The sequence below is a fragment of the Scyliorhinus torazame genome, chromosome 18, assembly GCF_047496885.1.
Source record: "Scyliorhinus torazame isolate Kashiwa2021f chromosome 18, sScyTor2.1, whole genome shotgun sequence".
NCBI lineage: Eukaryota > Metazoa > Chordata > Chondrichthyes > Carcharhiniformes > Scyliorhinidae > Scyliorhinus > Scyliorhinus torazame.
Genome location: NC_092724.1, coordinates 76,500,889 through 76,522,901, shown reverse-complemented (window position 1 = coordinate 76,522,901; position 22,013 = coordinate 76,500,889). Strand labels below are relative to the sequence as shown.

Below are 22,013 nucleotides of genomic sequence, written 5' to 3'. Positions count from 1 at the left end.
TGAACATCCAGCTGTCATGGTGCACATAGGCAATAACGATATAGGTAAAAAACAGGACGAGCTCCTACAAGCTGAATTCAGAGAGTCAGGAGTTAAACTAAAAAGTAGGACCTCAAAGGTAGTAATCTCAGGATTGCTATCAGTGCCACGAGCTAGTCAGAGTAGTAATGTCAGGATAGATAGGATGAATGCGTGGCTCAAGGGATGGTGCAAGAGGGACGGATTAAAATTCCTGCGGCATTGGAACCGGTTCCGGGGGACGTGGGACCAGTACAAACCGGATGGTCTGCACCTGGGCAGGACTGGAACCGATGTCCTGGGAGGGGTGTTTGCTAGAGCTGTTGGGGAGGGTTTAAATTAATGTGGCAAGGGGGTGGGAACCGATGCAGGAAGTCGGAAGGTAGTAAAGCAGGGACAGAAACAAAAGGCAGTAAGGGGGAAAGTGTAAGGCAGAGAAGCCATTGTCAAAAACCAAAAAGGGCGACAGTACAAGGTACAGTGACTGAGGGGAGCTCAGTGAATAGCCCAGTAATACTAAAAGGAATAAAACGGGAAGTAAAAACATTAATGGTAAGCGACACGGCAGGTTGTTACATGAAGATATGGGTTCAACGACAAGGAAAATTAGGAGAAAAGTTAAGAGAAAATATAACTTAGGAGAGGTTACTGGTCGAGGTGTTAAGATTCCAAACAAAGGTATAAACGCCAACATAAGTGTACTTTACCTGAATTCTCATAGTATTCGGAATAAGGTAAATGAGTTGTTGGCGCAAATCATCGTGAATGACTATGATTTAGTGGCCATTACTGAAACATGGTTAAAGGATGGTTACGACTGGGAGTTAAATATCCGAGGGAATCAAACAATTCGGAAAGACAGAGTGGATGGTAAGGGAGGTGGTGTAGCTCTGTTATTAAAGGATGACATCCGGGCAATAGTAAGGGATGACATCGGTGCTATGGAGGGTAAGGTTGAATCCATTTGGGTGGAAATCAGGAATAGTAAGGCGAAAAAGTCACTGATAGGAGTAATCTATAGGCTACCAAATAGTAACATTATGGTGGGGCAGGCAATAAACAAAGAAATAACTGATGCATATAGAAATGGTACAGCAGTTATCATGGGGGATTTTTATCTACATGTCAATTTGTTTAACCAGGTCAGTCTAGGCAGCCTTGAGGAGGAGTTTATAGAATGTATCCGTAATAGTTTCCTAGAACAGTATGTAATGGAACCTACGAGGGAACAATCGGTCCTAGATCTGGTCCTGTGTAATGAGACAGGATTGATTCAGGATCTCATAGTTAGGGATCCTCTCGGAAGGAGCGATCACAATATGGTGGAATTTAAAATACAGATGGAGGGTGAGAAGGTCAAATCAAACACTAGTGTTTTGTGCTTAAACAAAGGAGATTACAATGGGATGAGAGAAGAACTAGCTAAAGTAGACTGGGAGCAAAGACTTTATGGTGAAGCAGTTGATGAACAGTGGAAAACCTTCCAAGTGATTTTTCACAGTGCTCAGCAAAGGTTTATACCAAGAAAAAGGAAGGACGGTAGGAAGAGGGCAAATTGACCGTGGATATCTAAGGAAAAAGCATACAAAGTGGCAAAGCTTAGTGGGACACGAGAGGACTGGGAAATCTTTAGGGGCAACAGAAAGCTACTAAAGAAGCTATAAAGAAGAGTAAGATAGATTATGAGAGTAAACTTGCTCAGAATATAAAAATAGATAGTAAAAGTTTCTACAAATATATGAAACAAAAAAGAGTAAATATTGGTCCTTTAGAGGATGAGAAGGGAGATTTAATAATGGGAGATGAGGAAATGGCTGAGGAACAGAACATGTTTTTTGGGTCGGACTTCACAGTGGAAGACACAAATAACATGCCAATGACTGATAGAAATTAGGCTATGACAGGTGAGGACCTTGAGATGATTGTTATCACTAAGGAGGTAGTGATGGGCAGGCTAATGGGGCTAAAGGTAGACAAGTCTCCTGGCCCTGATGGAATGCATCCCAGAGTGCTAAAAGGGATGGCTAGGGAAATTGCAAATGTACTAGTGATAATTTACCAAAATTCACTAGACTCTGGTGTGGTCCCGGCGGATTGGAAATGAGAAAATGTGACACCATTGTTTAAAAAAGGAGGTACGCAGAAAGCGGGTAATTATAGGTCAGTGAGCTTAACTTTGGTCGTAGGGAAGATGCTGGAATCTATCATCAAGGAAGAAATAGCGAGGCATCTGGATGGAAATTGTCCCATTGGGCAGACACAGCTTGGGTTCATAAAGGTCAGGTTGTGCCTAACTAATTGAGTAGAATTTGTTGAGGACATTACCAATACGGTAGGTAACGGGGAGGCAATGGATGTGGTATATCTGGATTTCCAGAAAGCCTTTGACAAGGTGCCACACAAAAGGTTGCTGCATAAGATAAAGATGCATGACAGGGAGAAAGGCGTAGAGCGAGGGAACCGTGGTTTACCAAAGAAGTGGAATCTCTTGTTAAGAGGAAGAAGGAGGCCTGTGTGAAGATGAGGTGTGAAGTTTCAGTTGGGGCGATGGATAGTTACAAGGTAGCGAGGAAGGATCTAAAGAGAGAGCTAAGACGAGCAAGGAGGGGACATGAGAAGTATTTGGCAGGTAGGATCAAGGAAAACCCAAAAGCTTTCTATAGGTATGTCAGGAATAAGCGAATGACTAGGGTAAGAGTAGGACCAGTCAAGGACAGGGATGGGAAGTTGTGTGTGGAGTCTGAAGAGATACTAAATGAATATTTTTCGTCAGTATTCACTCAGGAAAAAGATAATGTTGTGGAGGAGAATGCTGAGACCCAGGCTATTAGAATAGATGGCATTGAGGTACGTAGGGAAGAGGTGTTGGCAATTCTGGACAGGCTGAAAATAGATAAGTCCCCGGGGCCTGATGGGATTTATCCTAGGATTCTCTGGGAGGCCAGGGAAGAGATTGCTGGACCTTTGGCTTTGATTTTTATGTCATCATTGGCTACAGGAATAGTGCCAGAGGACTGGAGGATAGCAAATGTGGTCCCTTTGTTCAAAAAGGGGAGCAGAGACAACCCCGGCAACTATAGACCGGTGAGCCTCACGTCTGTAGTGGGTAAAGTCTTGGAGGGGATTATAAGAGACAAGATTTATAATCATCTAGATAGGAATAATATGATCAGGGATAGTCAGCATGGCTTTGTGAAGGGTAGGTCATGCCTCACAAACCTTATCGAGTTCTTTGAGAAGGTGACTGAACAGGTAGACGAGGGTAGAGCAGTTGATGTGGTGTATATGGATTTCAGTAAAGCGTTTGATAAGGTTCCCCACGGTAGGCTATTGCAGAAAATACGGAGGCTGGGGATTGAGGGAGATTTAGAGATGTGGATCAGAAATTGGCTAGCTGAAAGAAGACAGAGGGTGGTGGTTGATGGGAAATGTTCAGAATGGAGTTCAGTTACAAGTGGCGTACCACAAGGATCTGTTCTGGGGCCGTTGCTGTTTGTCATTTTTATCAATGACCTAGAGGAAGGCGCAGAAGGGTGGGTGAGTAAATTTGCAGACGATACTAAAGTCGGTGGTGTTGTCGAGAGTGTGGAAGGATGTAGCAGGTTACAGAGGGATATAGATAAGCTGCAGAGCTGGGCTGAGAGGTGGCAAATGGAGTTTAATGTAGAGAAGTGTGAGGTGATTCACTTTGGAAGGAATAACAGGAATGCGGAATATTTGGCTAATGGTAAAGTTCTTGGAAGTGTGGATGAGCAGAGGGATCTAGGTGTCCATGTACATAGATCCCTGAAAGTTGCCACCCAGGTTGATAGGGTTGTGAAGAAGGCCTATGGAGTGTTGGCCTTTATTGGTCGAGGGATTGAGTTCCGGAGTCAGGAGGTCATGTTGCAGCTGTACAGAACTCTGGTACGGCCGCATTTGGAGTATTGCGTACAGTTCTGGTCACCGCATTATAGGAAGGACGTGGAGGCTTTGGAGCGGGTGCAGAGGAGATTTACCAGGATGTTGCCTGGTATGGAGGGAAAATCTTATGAGGAAAGGCTGATGGACTTGAGGTTGTTTTCGTTGGAGAGAAGAAGGTTAAGAGGAGACTTAATAGAGGCATACAAAATGATCAGGGCGTTAGATAGAGTGGACAGTGAGAGCCTTCTCCCGCGGATGGAAATGGCTAGCACGAGGGGACATAGAACATAGAACAATACAGCGCAGTACAGGCCCTTCGGCCCACGATGTTGCACCGAAACAAAAGCCATCTAACCTAAACTATGCCATTATCATCCATATGTTTATCCAATAAACTTTTAAATGCCCTCAATGTTGGCGAGTTCACTACTGTAGCAGGTTGGGCATTCCACGGCCTCACTACTCTTTGCGTAAAGAACCTACCTCTGACCTCTGTCCTATATCTATTACCCCTCAGTTTAAAGTTACGTCCCCTCGTGCCAGCCATATCCATCCGCGGGAGGAGGCTCTCACTGTCCACCCTATCCAACCCCCTGATCATTTTGTATGCCTCTATTAAGTCTCCTCTTAACCTTCTTCTCTCTTTAACCTGAGAGGTAATAGATATAGGATAGAGGTCAGAGGTAGGTTCTTTACGCAAAGAGTAGTGAGGCCGTGGAATGCCCTACCTGCAACAGTAGTGAACTCGCCAACATTGAGGGCATTTAAAAGTTTATTGGATAAACATATGGATGATAATGGCATAGTGTAGGTTAGATGGCTTTTGTTTCGGTGCAACATCGTGGGCCGAAGGGCCTGTACTGCGCTGTATAGTTCTATGTTCTATGTTCTATTAAGGGTAAAGTAGAAGCATGGATAGAGGATTGGTTAATTAATAGAAAGCAAAGAGTGGGAATTAATGGGTTGGCAATCAGTAGCTAGTGGTGTCCCTCAGAGATCAGTTGGGCCCACAATTGTTCACAATTTACATAGATGATTTGGAGTTGGGGACCAAGGGCAATGTGTCCAAGTTTGCAGACGACACTAAGATGAGTGGTAAAGCAAAAAGTGCAGAGGATACTGGAAGTCTGCAGAGGGATTTGGATAGGTTAGGTGAATAGGCCAGGATCTGGCAGATGGAATACAATGTTGACAAATGTGAGGTTATTCATTTTGGTAGGAATAACAGCAAAAGGGATTATTATTTAAATGATAAAATATTAAAACATGTTGCTGTGCAGAGAGACCTGGGTGTGCTAGCACATGAGTCGCAAAAAGTTGGTTTACAGGTGCAACAGGTGATTAAGAAGGCAAATGGAATGTTGTCCTTCATTGCTAGAGGGATGGAGTTTAAGACTCGGGAGGTTATGCTACAATTGTATAAGGTGTTAGTGAGGCCACACCTGGAGTATTGTGTTCAGTTTTGGTCTCCTTACCTGAGAAAGGAAGTACTGGCTCTGGAGGGTGTGCAGAGGAGATTCACTAGGTTAATCCCAGAGCTGAAGGTGTTGGATTACGAGGAGAGGTTGAGTAGACTAGTACTGTACTCTTTGGAATTTAGAAGGATGAGGGGTGATCTTATAGAAATCTATAAAATTATGAAGGGAATAGATAGGATAGATGCGGGCAGGTTGTTTCCACTGGCGGGTGAAAACAGAACTAGGGGGCATAGCCTCAAAATAAGGGGAAGTAGATTTAGGACTGAGTTTAGGAGGAACTTCTTTACCCAAAGGGTTGTGAATCTATGGAATTCCTTGCCCAGTGAAGCAGTTGAGGCTCCTTAATTAAATGTTTTTAAGATAAAGATAGATAGTTTTTTGAAGAATAAAGGGATTAAGGGTTGTGGTGTTCGGGCTGGAAAGTGGAGCTGAGTCCACAAAAGATTAGCCATGATCTCATTGAATGGCGGAGCAAGCTCGAGGGGCCAGATGGCCTACTCCTGCTCCTAGTTCTTATGTTCTTATATAGCACTTAGGGTGAAAGGGGTCAAAGGATATCTGGGGAAAGCGAGATCAGGCTATTGAGTTGGATGATGAGCCATGATCATAATGAATGGCGGAGCAGGATCGAAGGGCCGAATGGCCTCCACCTACTGCTATTTTGTATGGTTCTATTCTGGCGCCACTCCATAACTGAGGTGGATTGGAAGACTGCAATTTCCACCCTTAATTCCATCAGCAACCGAGGGTACATTCCATCCAGACTAGGTGACTTCTCTCTTTATTGTTCAATTTCTTTACTATCTCCTCCTTTACTTGGTCATAGAATTGTCAAAAATGCACAACACAGTAGGCCATCCCGCTCATCATGTCTGTTCCGTGTTGGAACCTTGGAGAATGTTGCCTGCAGAGGGAATCTAGACGAGGCTGAGTAATATACTGGTACAGATAACAAATCTCTCTCTCTCTCTCTCTTTGTTACAGTTATGTGGAAATTCTGAGTGTGACATTACAGGAAGAAACCATGCTGGAACTTGCTCTGAAGAATGAGCAGCTGGTCCTATATTCGGTAAAAGCCAAGCAGGCGAAGGCACTCATCACTTTATTCCTGGAAGAGTTGCAGAAGGTACAATTTAAGATCTTTTAAAAATGCCACAGTGATGGAGAATGGAGCAGGCATTAAAGCAAGGCATGTTGGGAGAAAGGTAGCAATTCAAACTGGCAGCTCATTGTGATTTTGGAAAGGATCCATTCTCATCACTGTACAGTATTAATGACATCGGAACAGGGTCGGTGCTGGGATAGGTATCACTGGTATTTCTCATGGTACTGATACTGCCCCAATAGTGGGTCTAGTTATTGGTACAGGCACTTCCCCAGAATTGGCTCTAGTTAAGGTTTTGTTCCAATATTGGGTATTGTTACTGACATAAAGAATCACACAGAATGTGCAGCACCAAAAAAGGCTCTTTCCCTAACAATTTTATGCCAGAGTTTGAGATCTTCCCATCCCCTTCATCTAACCATAACTTACTATTATATGATCCCCCATGAATTTCTCCAGCTTTCCATCAATGCTATTTGCTACTCCATGTGGCAGAGAGCTCTACATTCTTGTTGCCCTCTGGTTGAAGACGTTCTTTGTGAATCCCCTATTGGATTAATTAGAGTCAATCTATGACCCTGCGTTTTGGACTTCTCCACAAATGGAAATATCTTCTCAACCTCTAACCTATCAAGTGCTTCTTAAAGACCTCGATTGGGTCCCCACTCATTCTTCTATTTTCTTTCCTTCCTGGTTGATATCAGCTTAGTTCTGATATTATTCCAGTAAACCTTTTTTCACCTATCTCAGTATCGGTTTATAATGCAGAGACAGGTGGTCCTGTTGGGATCAACTAGTTTCTCTGCTTTTCAATTCTTTTGTTTTTAGAAAACATTATAATGAGACATTTGTAATTTTAACAATTTTAAACATCAAATTTCAACAAGAATAAAAACACAGCAATATAACCAACAACTCCCCCCCCCCCCCCCCCCCCGCCCCCGCAAGCGCAAACACCAGCTAACATGGCTTACATACACAGTGCTACCTTCCCCACACCACCTCAGTAGGTTCTTCTGCCCTCACTCATCTCTCCCATGCCTCCCCTTCTCCCCACCCCCCCGCTCAAGTCTGAGAAACCCCGCCATGTCGCTAACCCATACACCCAACTTCGGAGGTTCCGAATCCCTCCATCCTAGTGGGATCCGTCTCTGGGCCACCAATGAGGCAAAGGCCAGGACATCGGCCTCTCTCACCCCCTGGGCTCCCGACACACCAAAGATCGCCACCTCTGGACTCGGCACCAACCTCACTTGTAAGACCTCTGGCATGACGTCAGCAAATCCCTGCCAGAAACCCCTCAGCCTCGGACATGCCCAAAACATATGGACATGGTTCGCAGGCCCCCGCACAGCTCCCACACCTATCTGCCACCTCCTCAAAGAACCTGCTTTTCCGGGCCACAGTCATGTGTGCCCTGTGGACCACCTTGAATTGCATAAGGCTGAGCCTGGCGCACGACAAGGATGCGTTAACTCTCCTCAGGGCCTCCTTCCATAACCCGGCCTCCAACTCTAATACCGGAATCCATTCCCCCCTGGCAATTTAAACTCCTCCTGCAGCTCCTCCAAGCTCGGAAAACCCTCATCAATGAACAGATCCCCAAATCTCTCGATCCCCGCCCACTGCCACCTCCGAAACCCCCAATCCAGCCCCCCTGGTGCATATCGGTGGCCACACTGACGCCACCTCCAACCTCATGTACAGCCTCCACTGTCCCCACACCCTCAGGGCTGCCACTACTACTGGGCTTGTGGAGTACCGGGCAAGTGGGAATGGCAGAGGTGCTGTTAACAATGCCCCCAAACTCGTGTCCTTGCATGAGGCCGCCTACACCCCCTCCCATACCAACCCCTCCCCCACTACCCACTTCCTGGCCATTGTAATATTCGCCGCCCAGTAGTAATTAATGAAATTCAGGACAGGCACCCCCCTCCCCCCACCACGTCCCCGCTCCAGAAGCACCTTCTTTACCCATGGGGTTTTACCCGCCCAAACAAATCCCAAGATCTCTGCATTCACCTTTTTTAAGAATGCCTTGGGAATAAAAATTGGGAGACTCTGGAAAACAAATAAAAACCACGGAAGGACCATCATTTTAACTGTCTGTCCCAGCCTCACCAATGACAACGGGAGCGCATCCCACCTTCGAAAATCCACCCTCAGCTGGGGCGGGAATCTCCGATAATGGAGCTAAGTTTTAAAACTTACGGGCAGCACGGTCGCACAAGTGGATAGCACTGTGGCTTAACAGCTCCAGGGTCCCAGGTTCGATTCCCCGCTAGGTCACTGACTGTGCGGAGTCTGCATGTTCTCCCCGTGTCTGCGTGGGTTTCCTCCAGGTGCTCCGGTTTCCTCCCACAGTCCAAAGACGTGCAGGTTAGGTGGATTGGCCATGATAAATTGCCCTTAGTGACCAAAAAGGTTAGGAGGGGTTATTGGGTTACGGGGATAGGGTGGAAGTGAGGGCTTAAGTGGGTCGGTGCAGACTCGATGGGCCAAATGGCCTCCTTCTGCACTGTATGTTCTATGTTCTAAGTGTTGACGCTGTTTTCCAACGTCATCATCTGGCTGCTAGGAGCAGCGATCCTGCGCCGCACAGGGGGCCAGCACGGCACTGGAACGCTTCACGCAGCTCCATGCATGCGCGTGGATTGCCATCTCCGCGCCAGCCCCCAGGCAACATGGCGGAGCCCTACAGGGGCCCGGCGCAGAGGAACATCGCCCCCCCCCCCCCCCAGAATTAGCCCGCCCGCCAATCAGTAGCCCCCAATCACGGGCCTGGGCACCGTGGAGGCCCACACCGGAGTCGAATCCCGCCTCTCCCCCCCCCCCCACCACCAGGACGGCCCCCGCAGACAGAACGCCGAGGACCCGTCGGGTTGGACCACACGCGAACGATGCCGGTGGGACTCAGTTCATCGAGCGCGGAGAATCGCTGGGGGGGGCCACGTTGAGCAGCCCCCGACCGGCGCGCGGCGACGATTCTCTGCTCCCACTCCCGTGCCACCTGGATATCCAAATATTGAAATCTCCTTCTCACCACCTTGAACGGCGTCTCACCCAATCTCTTCTCCTACCCTCGCCTGGACCGCAAAGACCTCACCCTTACCAATATTCAATTTGTATCCCGAGAACCATCTGAATTCCTCTAATATCCACATAATCCCTCCAATTCCCCCCAGCGGGTACGCTATCTACAAAAGTAGATTGTCCGCGTAAAGCGAGACCCTGTACTCCATCCCCCCCCCCTCGCACAACCCCTCAGCCAGACCTTTGACGTTCTTAATGCCATATAGCTCGAAAGCCAAGGCAAACAATAGTGGGGAAAGTGGACATCCCTGTCTCAGCCCCCGGTGTAACCTGAAATAATCTGATCTCACTCGATTAGTCCGCACACTCGCCACCGGTGTCTGATATAAAAATAAATAAATAACCTTTATTGTCACAAATAGGCTTACGTTAACACTGCAATGAAGTTACTGTGAAAAGCCCCTAATCGCCACATTCCGGCGCCTGTTTGGGTTCACAGAGGGAGAATTCAGAATTCTCAGCTGGTACGGGAATTGAACCCGCGCTGCTGGCCTTATCATAGAATCATAGAATTTACAGTGCAGAAGGAGGCCATTCGGCCCATCGAGTCTGCACCGGCTCTTTGAAAGAGCACCCTACCCAAGCCCACACCGCCACCCTATCCCCCATAACCCAGTAACCCAACCCAACACTAAGGGCAATTTTGGACACTAAGGGCAATTTAGCATGGCCAATCCACCTAACCTGCACATCTTTGGACTGTGGGAGGAAACCGGAGCACCCAGAGGAAACCCACGCACACACGGGGGGAATGTGCAGACTCCGCACAGTCAGTGACCCAAGCCGGGAATCAAACTTGGGACCCTGGAGCTGTGAAGCAATTGTGCTAACCACCATGACAGGTATGTATGTACCTGTCAGGCAGGGAGGAAGTGTTCGAGAGAGGGAACCGTGGTTTACTAAAGCAGTCGAAACACTTGTCAAGAGGAAGAAGGAGACTTATGTAAAGATGAGACATGAAGGTTCAGTTATGGCGCTCGAGAATTACAAGTTAGCTAGGAAGGACCTAAAGAGAGAGCTAAGAAGAGCCAGGAGGGGACATGAGAAGTCTTTGGCAGGTAGGATTAAGGATAACCCTAAAGCTTTCTATAGATATGTCAGGAATAAAAGAATGACTAGGGTAAGAGTAGGGCCAGTCAAGGACAGTAGTGGGAAGTTGTGCTTGGAGTCCGAGGAGATAGGAGAGGTGCTAAATGAATATTTTTCGTCAGTATTCACACAGGAAAAAGACAATGTTGTCGAGGAGAATACTGAGATTCAGGCTACTAGACTAGAAGAGCTTGAGTTTCATAAGGAGGAGGTGTTAGTAATTCTGGAAAGTGTGAAAATAGATAAGTCACCTGGGCCGGATGGGATTTATCCTAGGATTCTCTGGGAAGCTAGGGAGGAGATTGCTGAGCCTTTGGCCTTGATCTTTAAGTCATCTTTGTCTACAGGAATAGTGCCAGAAGACTAGAGGATAGCAAATGTTGTCCACTTGTTCAAGAAGGGGAGTAGAGATAACCCCGGTAACTATAGACCAGTGAGCCTTACTTCTGTTGTGGGAAAAATCTTGGAAAGGTTTATAAGAGATAGGATGTATAATCATCTGGAAAGGAATAATTTGATTAGAGATAGTCAACACGGTTTTTTGAAGGGTAGGTCGTGCCTCACAAACCTTATCGAGTTCTTTGAGAAGGTGACCAAACAGGTGGATGAGGGTAAAGCAGTTGATGTGGCGTATATGGATTTCAGTAAAGCATTTGATAAGATTCCCCATGGTAGGCTATTGCAGAAAATACGGAGGCATGGGATTCACGGTGATTTAGCAGTTTGGATCAGAAATTGGCTAGCTGGAAGAAGACAAAGGGTGGTGGTTGATGGGAAATGTTCAGACTGGAGTCCAGTTACTAGTGGTGTACCACAAGGATCTGTTTTGGGGCCACTGTTGTTTGTCATTTTTATAAATGACCTGGAGGAGGGCGTAGAAGGATGGGTGAGTAAATTTGCAGATGACACTAAAGTCGGTGGAGTTGTGGGCAGTGCGGAAGGATGTTACAAGTTACAGAGGGACATAGATAAGCTGCAGCGCTGGGCTGAGAGGTGGCAAATGGAGTTTAATGCAGAAAAGTGCGAGGTGATTCATTTTGGAAGGAATAACAGGAAGACGGAGTACTGGGCTAATGGTAAGATTCTTGGCAGTGTGGATGAGCAGAGAGATCTCGGTGTCCATGTACATAGATCCCTGAAAGTTGCCACCCAGGTTGAGAGGGTTGTTAAGAAGGCGTACAGTGTGTTTGCTTTTATTGGTAGAGGGATTGAGTTTAGGAGCCATGAGGTCATGTTGCAGCTATACAACACTCTGGTGCGGCCGCATTTGGAGTATTGCGTGCAATTCTGGTCGCCGCATTATAGGAAGGATGTGGAAGCATTGGAAAGGGTGCAGAGGAGATTTACCAGAATGTTGCCTGGTATGGAGGGAAGATCTTATGAGGAAAGGCTGAGGGACTTGAGGCTGTTTTCGTTAGAGAGAAGGTTAAGAGGTGACTTAGCTGAGGCATACAAGATGATCAGAGGATTGGATTGTGTGGACAGTGAGAGCCTTTTTGCTCAGATGGTGATGTCTAGCACGAGGGGACATACCTTTAAATTGAGGGGAGATAGATACAAGACAGATATCAGAGGTAGGTTCTTTACTCAGAGAGTAGTAAGGGCGTGGAATGCACTGCCTGCAACTGTGGTGGACTCGCCAACACCGAGCACATTCAAATGGACAATAAGGGAATAGTGTAGATGGGCTTTAGAGTGGTTTCACAGGTCGGCGCAACATAGAGGGCCGAAGGGCCTTACTGCGCTGTAATGTTCTATGTTCTATGTTCTATGCTACCGTGCTGCCTTGTTCTGCATCACAAACCAGCTGTCTAGCCCACTGAGCTAAACCAGCCCCTAGCTACCAGGGAGCAACCGGACCCAGTCCATAAAACCCTACCGAAACCCAAACCGCCCCAGGACCTCCCATAGGTATTCCCACTCCACCCGATCAAAGACCTTCACTGCGTCCATGACCACCACGACCTCAACCTCTCATCCCTCTGGAGGCATCATAATTACATGAAGCAACCTCCAAATATTGGTCATCAAATGCCGCCCCTTAACGAATCCCTTCTGGTTCTCCCCTATTTCCCCTGGGACGCAGTCTTCGATCCTTGTGACCAGGATCTTTGCCAGTAGTTTAGCATCCACATTTAGCAGGGAGATCGGTCTGTATGACCCACGGTTTTCCGGGTCCTTATCCCGCTTTAAAATGAGGGAGATCGACAACGTCGGGGGGAGCACTCCCAACTCCTTGCTTTGTTGAAGGCCCTCACTAGCAGCAGTCACAACATCCCTGAGAACTTCTTGTAAAATTCCACCGGGTACCCGTCCGGTCCCGGGACCTTGCCCGATTGCATCGCCCCCAGCCCCTCTACGATTTCTACAAGCCCAATTGGGACCCCCAGGCCCTCCACCATCTTCTCATCCACCTTTGAGAACTCCAGCCTTCCCAGAAACCCCTCATTCCTGCTTCGCCGACTGGGAGTTCCGAATCATACAATTTGCTATAAAACTCCCGAAACACCCCATTCAGGTCCAAGACCATGTTCCTTCCTGTGTCCTTCAATTTCCCAATCTCCCTGGCTGCCTCGTGCTTCTTCAACTGGTGCGCTAACATCCTGCTCGCTATCTCCCATACTCATATACCGCCCCTCAAAACCCTTCGCAACTGCCCTACTTCTTTACCCGTGGATAACAGCCCAAATTCCATTTTCAGCCTCTAGAACATAGAAAAATACAGCACAGAACAGGCCCTTCGGCCTACGATGTTGTGCCGAACCTTTGTCCTAGATTAATCATAGATTATCATTGAATTTACAGTGCAGAAGGAGGCCATTCGGCCCATTGAGTCTGCACCGGCTCTTGGAAAGAGCACCCTACCCAAGGTCAACACCTCCACCCAACACTCAGGGCAATTTTGGACACTAAGGGCAATTTATCATGGCCAATCCACCTAACCTGCACAACTTTGGACTGTGGGGCACACACGGGGAGGATGTGCAGACTCCGCACAGACAATGACCCAAGCTGGAATCGAACCTGGGACCCTGGAGCTGTGAAGCAATTGTACTATCCACAATGCTACCGTGCTGCCCTTAAGAACAAATTAATCTACACTATATCATTCTACCGTAATCCATGTACCTATCCAATAGCTGCTTGAAGGTCCCTAATGTTTCCGACTCAACTACTTCCACAGGCAGTGCATTCCATGCCCCCACTACTTTCTGGGTAAAGAACCTACCTCTGACATCCCCCCTATATCTTCCACCATTCACGTTAAATTTATTTTTGCCCTTGTAATGCTTTGTTCCACCTGGGGAAAAAGTCTCTGAATGTCTACTCTATCTATTCCCCTGATCATCTTATCAACCTCTATCAAGTCGCCCCATGAGCGATCCTGTTTACCAGGTCGGATATGCGGGGGAGAGGGTACGCGTCCAGCTGCGTAAACCTGTTGATGGTCTGACTGTAGTCAATGACCATCCGATGTTTCTCCCTGGTCTTTACCACCACTACTTGAGCTCTCCAGGGACTGTTGCTAGCTTCAATGACCCCTTCCCTCAGTACCCTTTGGACCTCCAACCTAATGAAGGTCAGGTCCTGGGCACTGTACCGTCTGCTCCTGGTGGCGACGGGTTTGCAATCCGGGGTGAGTTTCGCAAACAGGGAAGGCGGGTCGACCTTAAGGGACGCGAGGCCGCAGACAGTAACGAGGGGTATAGGGCCACCGAATTTGAAGGTCAGACTTTGCAGGTTACATTGGAAGTCCAACCCCAGGAGTGTAGCCGCGCAGAGGTGCGGAAGGACATAAAAGCGGAAATTGTTGAATTTCCTTCTTTGGACTGTGTGGTTTGCTAGACAGAACCCCTTTATCTCCACTGAGTGGCCAGGGAGATTTTGATTTACAGGGTGGGTAAAAAGTGAACAGCGCCTTACCGTGTCGGGGTGTATAAAGCTCTCCGTGCTCCCAGAGTCGATCAGGCAGGACGTCTCGTGGCCGTTGATTAAGACCGTTGTCGTTGCTGTTGAGAGTGTTCGAGGTCGATTTTGGTCCAGTCACCGGGGCCAGACGCAGGAGTTGTGACTTTTGATCGGGCAGTGTGTAGTCGGCCGGGCTCAGGTCCTGGAGCCCCATCCAAGATGGCGTCTCCCATGGATCGCACATGGTGGTCGAGGATGAACAAAATGGCGGCGCCCATCCGTCCAGCATGGTGTCCGGGGAACAAGATGGCTGCACCCATGGGCCGCACGTGGCCCTAGGATACGGGGGTGGCGGTTATCGCTGGCTGCCTGGGGCCCAGGAAGAAGTTTGCTGTGGCAGTCCGGAGTCGTCGCTGGAGACCGCGGCCACCGCTCGTGCCTGGCAGACCCCCACAAAGTGGCCCTTTTTGCCGCACCCTTTGCAGGTGGAGGTGCGGGCCGGGCAGCCCTGGCGGGGGTGCTTCGCCTGCCCGCAGAAGAAACAGCTGGGCCCAGCGGAGTTGGCGGGCCGCCTTACAGCGCAGGCCTGCGGGGACACGGGGAGTCTGTGGGGCTGCTGCTGCAGGATTCCACGCTGCCCAGGGGACATAGGATTGTGCGTTCCTGGAGGCAACGTCCATGGACCCTGCCAGGGCCCGTGCCTCTCTAAGTCCCAGGATGTCTTTCTCTAAAAGATGCTGGCAGATCTCGGAGGAGCTCATACCTGCTACGAAGGCATCGCGGACTAGGAGTTCCGTGTGCTCGCTCGCCGAAACTTGCATCGCGGACTAGGAGTCCGTGTGCTCGCTCGCCGAAACTTGCGGGCAGCCACAACATCTGCCCAGCACCAGTAGCGCACGGTAGAACTCCTCCAACGATTCCCCGGGGCTTTGTTGTCTCGTTGCAAGCAGGTGACGTGCGTAGACCTGATTTACCGGGCGGATATAATGTCCTTTTAAAAGTTTGATTGCTGCATCAAAGTCTTTTGCCTCCTCAATAAGGGTGTAGATCCCAGGGCTTACCCTTGAGTGCAGGAGATGCAGCTTCTGCTCCCCCGAGGGTGTGCCTCCAGCCGTCTCAAGATAGCCTTTAAAACATGCCAGCCAGAGCTTAAAAATCGCCGCTGAGTTCGCCGCGTGGGGACTGAGTTGCAGACACTCCGGCTTGATTCGGAGATCCATCCTTTCTGCTTAAGTTGTAGTCTATTAAATTGATGCACGATCAATTACTGCAAAGACGAGGTTGAAGCAGAACTGAAGGCTTTAATAGAACTGTTCCCCAGCAGCTCAGGTACAGAATGAGGGCTGCTGGGACGGCACCGACTCTTATACCCTGCCTATCAGGGCGGAGCTACATACTATACAGCCAATGGTAAACTCCCAGGTTTAACCAATGGACTTCAGCCTCTCGGGTGCTGCAATACCTGATAATACCACACACAGCATCACAGCAGCATCATCACAGCAACATCAGCAACATCATCGCAGCATCATCACAGCAACATCAGCAACATCATCGCAGCATCATCACAGCAGCAGCAGCATCGTCACAGTATCATCTCAGCATCGCAGCAACATCATCACAGCATCACAGCAGCATCATCGCAGCAGCATCATCACAGCATCATAGCAGCATCATCACAGCATCGCAGCAGCATCATCACAGCATCATAGCAGCATCATCTCAGCATTGCCGCAACATCACAGCATCACAGCAGCATCATCGCAGCAGCAGCATCACAGCATCATAGCAGCATCGTCACAGCATCACAGCAGTGTCCCTTCTTGCCGCAGGCCTTGCAAAGGGCGCTCCAGGTCGGGCAGCATTGTCGGTGGTGTTTTGGCTGCCCACAAAAGTAACATTTGGGGCCCCCGGGGTTGGTTGGCTGCCGCGCGGCACAGGCGTGGGGTTGGCGGAGTAGGGTCCCTGATGGGGCGGCCGTCTGCGGAGTCCACGATGCGTAGGAGGGGTGGGCCGCACAGCCAGGGGTGTAGGCTTCGATGTTGCGCCAAGCGACCGTCAGCGAGAGCGCTAGCTTTTAGGTTGCCGCAAGGTCGAGCGTGGCCCCTTCTAAGAGGTGCTGGCGGATGTGATCCGACCCTATCCCCGTAACAAAAGCGTCTCTCATGAGCAAGTTCGAGTGTTCCGTGGCCGTGACAGCCTGACAGTCACAGTCTCTGACTAGGAGAATTAGAGCACGCCAGAAATCTTCCACTGACTCACCAGGAAGTTGACTACGAGTGGAGAGGATGTGTCTGGTGTAGAGCGTGTTAGTCCGCTGAGCGTAGTTTTCCTTCAGTAGCGCCATGGCGTCTTCGTAGGTCGGCGCGTCCTGGATAAGTGGAAAGACGTTGGAGCTCAGCCGTGTGTAGAGGATCTGAATCTTCTGAGCTTCCAGAATTGGGTTGGTGCAGACCTGATGTAAGCTTCGAAACAAGCTAGCCAATGTTCAAAGTTCTTTTTGGCGTTTCCTGATTGCGGGTCCAGCTGCAGGCGATCCGGCTTGATGCGGAGGTCCATCTTCTGAAAACTTTAGTGTAATAAATTGCTGCACGATCAATTACACAAAGTCGAGAGTTGGATGCAATCGAGGCTTTATTACACTAAGATGTGTGGCCTCCTACAGCAGCTGGCAAAATGGCTGCTGTACGAGGAGCACACATATTCATACTCCGTAGTACAGGGCCACACAGGCTTGCGCGGTCCAAACACCAAGTCGCACCAAGTCCCACAAAGCACCTAATATATACATCAGTGATGGCTACCGCACATCATCACAGCATCACAGCAGCATCGTCACAGCAGCATCGTCACAGCATCACAGCAGCATCATCACAGCATCACAGCTGCATCACAGCAGCATCATCACAGCATCACAGCAGCATCATCACAGCATCACAGCAGCATCATCACAGCAGCATCACAACAACATCGTCACAGCAGCATCACAGCAACATCATCACAGCATCACAGCAGCATCATCACAGCATCACAGCAGCATCATCACAGCATCACAGCAGCATCATCACAGCATCTCCACCAAAGTTCAAAGTCCACCTTTTCCTGCCAGTCCATTGTCCCAGACAAATTCCACCGCCTCCTCCACCAATCCAAGGTACAATTCTCGGCCTTTGTAGGTCACCCACAGACATGCCGGGTACAGTAGCCCAAACTTCACACCCTTCTTCTAGAGGGCCGCCTTGACCTTGTTGTAACTCACTCTCCTCTTGGCCAGCTCTGCACCCAGGTCCACAAAGTCCACATTGTACTGTTAGATCGACGCCACGAGTCGGTCGGGCGGTCTGGTCGTCCGTGTCGATCGCCTCGGCCCCGGTGGTGGTGGTGGTGCTTGTTTCGGTGTTGTCTTCTCCGGGAGCCTTACGGTTTCAGCTTGGGCTTCATTCCTGGTCGGGCCTGGGAGGAGGACTGATCCAGGATTTAGATGTTTCAGGCGGGATAGAGGGGGATGTAAAAGGGGAGGCGGAGTTGCGCTACTTGTTCGGGAGAATATCACAGCTATACTGCGAGAGGACACCTCAGAGGGCAGTGAGGCTATATGGGTAGAGATCAGGAATAAGAAGGGTGCAGCCACAATGTTGGGGGTATACTACAGGCCTCCCAACAGCCAGCGGGAGATAGAGGAGCAGATAGGTAGACAGATTTTGGAAAAGAGTAAAAACAACAGGGTTGTGGTGATGGGAGACTTCAACTTCCCCAATATTGACTGGGACTCACTTAGTGCCAGGGGCTTAGACGGGGCGGAGTTTGTAAGGAGCATCCAGGAGGGCTTCTTAAAACAATATGTAAACAGTCCAACTAGGGAAGGGGCGGTACTGGACCTGGTATTGGGGAATGAGCCCGGCCAGGTGGTAGATGTTTCAGTAGGGGAGCATTTTGGTAACAGTGACCACAATTCAGTAAGTTTTAAAGTACTGGTGGACAAGGATAAGAGTGGTCCGAGGATGAATGTGCTAAATTGGGGGAAGGCTAATTATAACAATATTAGGCGAGAACTGAAGAACATAGATTGGGGGCGGATGTTTGAGGGCAAATCAACATCTGACATGTGGGAGGCTTTCAAGTGTCAGTTGAAAGGAATACAGGACAGGCATGTTCCTGTGAGGAAGAAAGATAAATACGGCAATTTTCGGGAACCTTGGATGACGAGTGATATTGTAGGCCTCGTCAAAAAGAAAAAGGAGGCATTTGTCAGGGCTAAAAGGCTGGGAACAGACGAAGCCTGTGTGGCATATAAGGAAAGTAGGAAGGAACTTAAGCAAGGAGTCAGGAGGGCTAGAAGGGGTCATGAAAAGTCATTGGCAAATAGGGTTAAGGAAAATCCCAAGGCTTTTTACACGTACATAAAAAGCAAGAGGGTAGCCAGGGAAAGGGTTGGCCCACTGAAGGATAGGCAAGGGAATCTATGTGCGGAGCCAGAGGAAATGGGCGAGGTACTAAATGAATACTTTGCATCAGTATTCACCAAAGAGAAGGAATTGGTAGATGTTGAGTCTGGAGAAGGGGGTGTGGATAGCCTGGGTCACATTGTGATCCAAAAAGACGAGGTGTTGGGTGTCTTAAAAAATATTAAGGTAGATAAGTCCCCAGGGCCTGATGGGATCTACCCCAGAATACTGAAGGAGGCTGGAGAGGAAATTGCTGTGGCCTTGACAGAAATCTTTGGATCCTCGCTGTCTTCAGGGGATGTCCCGGAGGACTGGAGAATAGCCAATGTTGTTCCTCTGTTTAAGAAGGGTAGCAAGGATAATCCCGGGAACTACAGGCCGGTGAGCCTTACTTCAGTGGTAGGGAAATTACTGGAGAGAATTCTTCGAGACAGGATCTACTCCCATTTGGAAGCAAATGGACGTATTAGTGAGAGGCAGCACGGTTTTGTGAAGGGGAGGTCGTGTCTCACTAACTTGATAGAGTTTTTCGAGGAGGTCACTAAGATGATTGATGCAGGTAGGGCAGTAGATGTTGTCTATATGGACTTCAGTAAGGCCTTTGACAAGGTCCCTCATGGTAGACTAGTACAAAAGGTGAAGTCACACGGGATCAGGGGTGAACTGGCAAGGTGGATACAGAACTGGCTAGGCCATAGAAGGCAGAGGGTAGCAATGGAGGGATGCTTTTCTAATTGGAGGGCTGTGACCAGTGGTGTTCCACAGGGATCAGTGTTGGGACCTTTGCTGTTTGTAGTATAGATAAATGATTTGGAGGAAAATGTAACTGGTCTGATTAGTAAGTTTGCAGACGACACAAAGGTTGGTGGAATTGCGGATAGCGATGAGGACTGTCTGAGGATACAGCAGGATTTAGATTGTCTGGAGACTTGGGCGGAGAGATGGCAGATGGAGTTTAATCCGGACAAATGTGAGGTAATGCATTTTGGAAGGTCTAATGCAGTTAGGGAATATACAGTGAATGGTAGAACCGTCAAGAGTATTGAAAGTCAAAGAGATCTAGGAGTACAGGTCCACAGGTCATTGAAAGGGGCAACACAGGTGGAGAAGGTAGTCAAGAAGGCATACGGCATGCTTGCCTTCATTGGCCGGGGCATTGAGTCTAAGAATTGGCAAGTCATGTTGCAGCTGTATAGAACCTTAGTTAGGCCACACTTGGAGTATAGTGTTCAATTCTGGTCGCCACACTACCAGAAGGATGTGGAGGCTTTAGAGAGGGTGCAGAAGAGATTTACCAGAATGTTGCCTGGTATGGAGGGCATAAGCTATGAGGAGCGATCGAATAAACTCGGTTTGTTCTCACTGGAACGAAGGAGGTTGAGGGGCGACCTGATAGAGGTCTACAAAATTATGAGGGGCATAGACAGAGTGGATAGTCAGAGGCTTTTCCCCAGGGTAGAGGGGTCAATTACTAGGGGGCATAGGTTTAAGGTGAGAGGGGCAAGGTTTAGAGTAGATGTACGAGGCAAGTTTTTTACGCAGAGGGTAGTGGGTGCCTGGAACTCGCTACCGGAGGAGGTAGTGGAAGCAGGGACGATAGGGACATTTAAGGGGCATCTTGACAAATATATGAATAGGATGGGAATAGAAGGATACGGACCCAGGAAGTGTAGAAGATTGTAGTTTAGTCGGGCAGTATGGTCGGCACGGGCTTGGAGGGCCGAAGGGCCTGTTCCTGTGCTGTACATTTCTTTGTTCTTTGTTCCTGGGAAGGGGGCGGTCGCGGGGTGCGGCGGTGGCAGGAAGGGGGAGGGTTGGGTGATTGGTGTCAGGGGGGTGTGTGTTGCCGGCGGGCGCCAGATCTCGCAGAGAGACCGTGTCCTGTCGGCCGTCGGGGTACTCCACATAAGCGTACTGCGGGTTCGCGTGAAGGAGGTGAACTCTTTCGACCAACGGGTCCGACTTGTGCGCCCGCACGTGCTTTCGGAGCAAGATGGGTCCTGGGGCCGCCAGCCAGGTCGGCAGTGACGTTCCAGAGGAGGACTTCCTGGGGAAGACAAGGAGGCGCTCATGAGGCGTTTGGTTAGTGCTAGTACACAGTAGTGACCGGATGGAGTGGAGGGCGTCCGGAAGGACCTCCTGCCACCGTGAAACTGGGAGGTCCCTGGACCGTAGGGCCAGTAGGACGGTCTTCCAGACCGTGCCGTTCTCCCTCTCTACTTGCCCGTTCCCCCGGGGGTTGTAGCTGGTCGTCCTGCTCGAGGCTATCCCGTTGCTGAGCAGGAACTGGCGCAGCTCGTCACTCATGAAGGAGGACCCCCTGTCGCTGTGGACGTATGCGGGGCAACCGAACAGTGTGAATATGGTGTTCAGGGCTTTAATGACTGTGGCCGCGGTCATGTCAGAACAGGGGATGGCGAATGGGAAGCGGGAGTACACGTCCACCACATTAAGGAAGTATATGTTGCGGTCGGTGGAGGGGAGGGGTCCTTTGAAATCCAGACTAAGGCGTTCAAAGGGGCGGGAAGCCTTAATCAGGTGCGCACCATCCGGCCTGAAAAAATGCGGTTTGCACTCTGAGCAGATGTGGCAGTTCCTTGTGACTGTACGGACCTCCTCTAAGGAGTATGGGAGGTTGCGGAACTTGATAAAGTGGTAAAACCGAGTGACCCCCGGGTGGCAGAGGTCCTCGTGGAGGGTTTGGAGGTGGTAAATTTGTGCGTTGGCACATGTGCCGCGGGATAGGGCATCGGACGGCTCGTTCAGCTTTCCGGGACGATACAAGATCTCGTAGTTGAAGGTGGAGAGCTCGATCCTCCACCTTAAGATCTTGTCGTTTTTGATTTTGCCCCTCTGTGCATTATCGAACATGAAGGCTACCGACCGTTGGTCCGTGAGGAGAGTGAATCTCCTGCCGGCCAGGTAATGCCTCCAATGTCGCACAGCTTCCACTATGGCTTGGGCTTCCTTTTC

At 49.3% G+C, this 22,013-nt stretch overlaps 1 protein-coding gene across 1 annotated transcript in view; it reads left to right on the top strand.

Annotated features, from left to right (window-relative positions):
• LOC140395321 (unconventional myosin-XVB-like) overlaps nucleotides 1-22,013 on the top strand; it is a 344,508-nt gene that overhangs the window by 107,853 nt on the left and 214,642 nt on the right. The window contains exon 8 of the mRNA XM_072482943.1: nucleotides 6,384-6,525. Coding sequence (XP_072339044.1) covers nucleotides 6,384-6,525 — 142 coding nt within the window. The remainder of the gene's footprint in view (nucleotides 1-6,383; nucleotides 6,526-22,013) is intronic.